Source organism: Pteropus alecto, unplaced genomic scaffold (assembly GCF_000325575.1).
Source record: "Pteropus alecto unplaced genomic scaffold, ASM32557v1 scaffold195, whole genome shotgun sequence".
Taxonomy (NCBI): Eukaryota; Metazoa; Chordata; class Mammalia; order Chiroptera; family Pteropodidae; genus Pteropus; species Pteropus alecto.
The window spans coordinates 9,333,874-9,338,886 of NW_006438073.1; the positions used below are offsets into that span (position 1 = coordinate 9,333,874).

Sequence of the window (5,013 nt, forward strand, 5' to 3'; positions counted from 1 at the left end):
CGCCGTGGGTGGCGGACGTGCTGGCGGAAGCCCCGGAGGTTCTCTGAGTTCAGAGGGAAGGATGGGGGAGGGGCTGGCAATGGGGACCCCGCAGGAGGCGTGAAATCGCTGTACGGGAAGGTGCGGGGCACGCTCGTGGTCGGGTACTTACTGGGGTGTCAGGCGTCCATGTGAGGGTGTGATTAGTTCTGAAGGGAGGCTCAGCAGCGAGGCTCTCGGTGGCTCGTCTCCACAGTGCTGCCCGCGGAGTCGCGGCCTGTGCCGGCAAGTTCCGTGCTGTCCCTTGTCTGCATCTCTGGGCAGCGGGCGGGGCTTCTGGTAGAGTCACAGACAGTGAAGGCGAAGAAGAGTGACTTGATCTCTAAGATGTCACCATTCTAGGGAGAGGTGAGTGAGGGCTCAGCGGTGGCTCCCCGCGGGGACTCGCGATGTCCTCATCCGCCTGGCGTCTTGGCGCCGTGGACTTGCCTGCGGTCTTTGCTTCCTGGCCCGGTGCAGGGGAGCCTGACCTCAGCCGCTCTCGTTTGGGGTGGAATCAGAGTGCCGTGTCACCGTGTCCCCATTTTTCGTTTCTCTCGTTTCTCGTTAGGGCCAGCGAGCCCAGTAAGCAAGGCGGCAGCCTCGCGTCGCTCTCGGACGCCCCCTCCTTCAAAAGCGGACTCAGCGCCCTTCCTGGAGCCCCCTCATCGAAAGACTCGGAGAGTGAGTGCCGAAGCCCCTGCCTAGATTTGCCGACTGACCACCTGGACTTGGAATCCTGATGATCATTTTCTCCCTAATTGATTACGTAGTATATGATCCTTGTTTCTTTTTCTCAGAAAAGTACATGTGAAATCATAAGACTAGCCCGTAGTTTTACCATTCAGTGATATTTGCTGTTAATCTTGTGTTTATACTTTGGTTTCTTTTTAACGTGGTCTGCCGCTTTTCCTATGTCGTCAGAATACTTTTGGGAAATTGGCTTGTTAGCTGCCTGTCATATGATACATAGGTACTGCATAATTTTTAAACCATCTCTATTTTGTTGGACATTTAGAATGACTTGAATAGAATTTAAATTCAGTTTTTAAAAATTTGTCATAGATTCTGTGATACCACAGTAACGATCATAGGGTGTTGGACCTGACGTGTCCTCGTGTAGCAAAGACCGGGACTGTGAGGCAGGTGGCCGTGTGCTACATGGACGACCGTTTCCCACATGGTGCCGAGACCAACGACTTAGACACGTGCAGATGTGTGGATGAGCTTTGTACGATACCGTAGTAAATAGAGGGTTTAATTGGCACCATGTTTAAAGCATATATGCTTTTTCTGAGGTTTTCTAAAAAGATCTTTACCAGGAAATTGCAGAGTGACTTTGCGTGACTTTGCAGTACATCCCAGCCTTTCGTATTACATGATACAACTGTATGGTGTCCCAGGACACACAGAAGAGATGGCGTGTGGCTTCTCTTCACCATCTGGTTAACTAGCCACGTAGTTGTGAAGTACATCACAAATCAGTCTCCCTCCCGTTCTTCTTTCCCAAGGTTATTGTCACCTTCAGTAAAGGAACACAGAATGTCATGGTCATGACCATGTCACTTAACACTGAGTAGGGAAGGAAGACGTAGGACATTGAAGCTAGGCTGGAGGAAAGCCAGTGAGGGGTCGGCTGTTAAGTGAAATAGTGATTGAAATGAAACAAAATTTATTTTTCAAAGGAAAAATAAAATCAGTGAGAAGAACCATTGTCCATGAGTTCATGCCCAAGGGAGCTTCATAAGAAAGAAGGTGATATCTGATAGCTGGGCAAAAAGTTATTTTGATGGTCAGCTTCTAATAAACAATAATAACATGCGTGAGTAGAAAGGGATGTGATGCATAATACGGGCGGCGATTAATCCCCGCTCGTCATGTTCTCTTAGGTTATTATGCTTCTGTCGTAGAGAAGCTTCTGAAAAAAAATTGATGTGTTTTAGAAACTTGTAGTCTAAATGTTGATTTAATGTGACTATTTTTTCCTATTCACAGGTAAAAGGGCAAACACAGTTTTGAAAGATCTGAAGTTGGTCAATGATAAAATTGGATCACTTGGATTAGGTAACTGGATTTCCAATTTTCGTGTTGATTGCTTGAAGATTTTATATTTTAGAATAAAATCTTAAATGAAGTGACTAGGCCAGCCTACAGTGAGCCCCTCATGAGCACATGTTTGCTTGGTTTTTGTGTGTCCAGGCTCACTCCACGTGCCAGGGGTGGACCTAGTGGCAGCCACAGTAGATTCTGCTGGAAAATGGGGAGTAGGCTGACCTAAAAACCTGAGAGGCTGCCCTGGGCCAGCAACGCCTCTGCTGAGACCTGAGGGGCAAGGGAGAAGGGACGAGATTGATTCGGACTGAGCACGGTTCGTGCAAAGGCAGAGTCGCTCGGGGCTCCTGGAGGCCCTAGGGAGTTGGTCTTATGGGAGTGACAGACACGTGACAGAAGCACGAGGGTGTTGGGTGCAGTTCTGTTCTGTGGGGCAGCAGTCTGTGACCCCGAGTAGGTACGTCCATTCCTACCGGAGTCAGAGCAGCAGTGTGGACACTGCAGGGCCCTGGGCCACTCGCGGGGCGGTGGTGTCCGCCTGCATTCCCGCCCACAGAACTACTATGGCTGTGACAGGCACGCTGGGGCCCCCCTCCCTCCGTAGCTGACAGAACTGGCTCCGCTGGCTTCTCGGTGGCTGTTTCCTTCGCCCTGGGGGATGTGAGTGTGTGCCTGAAACAGCTTAGGCGCCCCCGGCCTGAGGGCTGCTCCCTGCATGAGCTCTGGGGCGCGCTCCACAGGCGGGCGGGGAGAGGGCGGCTGCGGCCCTCTGCGCTCTCAGCCCCATGACTGCTCCGAAGCATCTCTCCCTCTTCTGGAGGAACATTCTAGAGAGGGCAGGCACTTGGGTTTGGAAGTGCATGGGTCTAAGTAAGATCCCAGATGTGGCACTAACTGTTAAGCACTGGGTCAGTAAACCAAGCTGTCCCTCCTCCCCTGTCAAGTGGGACCGATGGCGTCTGCCTCGGGCTCAGAGTGATGACATCCAGATGTGTGAGCCCCCGTCCAGGCCTCGGAGGTGCCAGCTTCCTTTCTGTGCTCCCCCTGCCCTCCCGTCTGCAGCCACTCTCAGCGGAGTGGATGTCCCTGAGCTGCCAGATTCTGTTCCACAGTGACCTGGACTCGTGGTGACCGCTGCGTTGGTGGCAGCTGGCTGGCCAGCGGGGTGGGCCTGTTCGTCTCCCGCTCTTTGCCTGTCCCTGTTTTCAGCTGGACGCCCCTCCGCTCTGCCAGACGTAGGGTCTGCTTCAGGCTTTGCCCCAGTGGGTCGCCACACCCGGAGTCCTGTCCCTGACCTCCGCACGGCAGCCGGCCGGCCCGTCTGCTCTGGTTCGGTTTGTGTCCCGCCTTTGCAGCGTCCCACTGTGTCCCATTGTTCTGCAGAGCTGTGGGGCTTCTCTCTGCTCTGTTCCCACCTGAGCGAGGCGGCCCCGTCTGCTGAGGGTCCCCCCGGGTCAGGGAGGGCCTGCTGCACCTCACTGCCTGGCGGGAGCCTGGTGGACCGGGCTGGGAGTGTTGGTCGTCACATGGTGAGACTTTCCAGGTCACTGAGCCAGACGCGCGGATTCAGAATCAGTAAGCAGTTCATTCAGTTCTGTTTTCTGTTTGTTTTCATTTTCATTGTAAATATACGTTATTCTCAGTGTTTTAATAACACGTTCATGTCAGTGAAGCCCGTCACCCTAGCCGAGGGTCATAACAATGCCACTGACACTTGCCTGGCGCTGGACCAGGAAGTCGTTTTTAAATTCTTCTCCGTGAGGTCAGATGAAGAACCTTGGTTAAGCAAGGTGCCCAGAGCACGATACTTTTAATCCTGACACAGCAAGGGGCCCTAACCACTATGCTTTACTGCCTCGACGGTATTTAGTGGAAAATAAATTCTGAGTTCCAAGAGACAACTTTCGAATAAATCCTTAGCGCACAGCTTGCTCTGGTTTGCTGGACCAGCACGAGTGCCAGGCCCACGGCCGGAGACAGGCACTGTGTGTGTTTAAGGCACAGATCACCACACTTTTTCTGAAAAGGGCCAAATACACCTTTTAGTTTTGATTTTTGTTTTTTTATGATCTATGAAAATTGTAAAAGCCAATTTTTGCTTGCAAGCTGTGCAGGAACAAGTTGTTGGCTGGATTTGGCCTGTGGGCCCAGCTTGCATGTAGCTGTGGTCACAGTAATGCGAGGCGGACTGTAACGGTGCCTTCAGCACAGTGGCTCAGCGGATCTTCTGTCTTGAGTTGGCTGGAAACGCTAGGAGGCCAGTTAGCTTTCTCTGAATCCGCACGGTAGCACAGCTGCCCCCGCTGTCTTGGCTGAATTCTCCCTTCTGCTGTCCGCGTTGGAGGTCACGTGGGGACACCGAGATGGGGCCTGGAGGCCGCCTCACAGTCCCGGACGCGCCCTGCTGTGCTTCCTCACGGCACCTGCGAAGCAGCCACCCATGTTCCTCGTTTAGTCAGATGGGTGCTGCTCCTCTTGCTCTCTGTGCTCCCGACAGTTGTTGCTCTCGGCACTGTGGACCCCTTAACCCTCGAGGCCACGAGTCATCTTGGCTGCAAAAGTAGGTGGACTGAGAGGAAGCAGCCCGGGAACTGGGCGCCTGCTTGCCGCTGTCGCCGGGGCTCCTGGTTCGTGTTGGCGGGGGTGTCTGGGTGCCGCAGTGCGACACGTCCTGTGTCCTTCTTTTCCTGACACTCGGTGCCAACCATGTAGTCCATCTCTGCTGGACCTTTAGGGCACTTGCCTTCCTGCCATTATCTGTCATCCCCGCCTGGGCCTGGGCCTCCGCCCCAGTGGTTGGCTTGTCATCTCACCTGCCTCTCTCGTTCCCTCCTGCCCGCCCCCTTTGCGTTCCGGAGGACTTCCTGATCGGGACCTGCCAGCCTCCCCGCTCTGCTCTCTGTCCCCGCCCCGCCCCGCCCCAATGCGGAGTCTGCGGCCACG

The 5,013-nt window shown here is 53.9% G+C and overlaps 1 protein-coding gene across 1 annotated transcript in view; it reads left to right on the forward strand.

Moving 5' to 3' along the window:
• Nucleotides 1-5,013, forward strand: part of FGFR1OP (FGFR1 oncogene partner) — a gene marked incomplete at its 5' end in the record, with an annotated part of 28,198 nt that overhangs the window by 17,667 nt on the left and 5,518 nt on the right. The window contains 3 exons of the mRNA XM_025049060.1: nt 31-143; nt 404-702; nt 2,014-2,082. Coding sequence (XP_024904828.1) covers nt 31-143; nt 404-702; nt 2,014-2,082 — 481 coding nt within the window. The remainder of the gene's footprint in view (nt 1-30; nt 144-403; nt 703-2,013; nt 2,083-5,013) is intronic.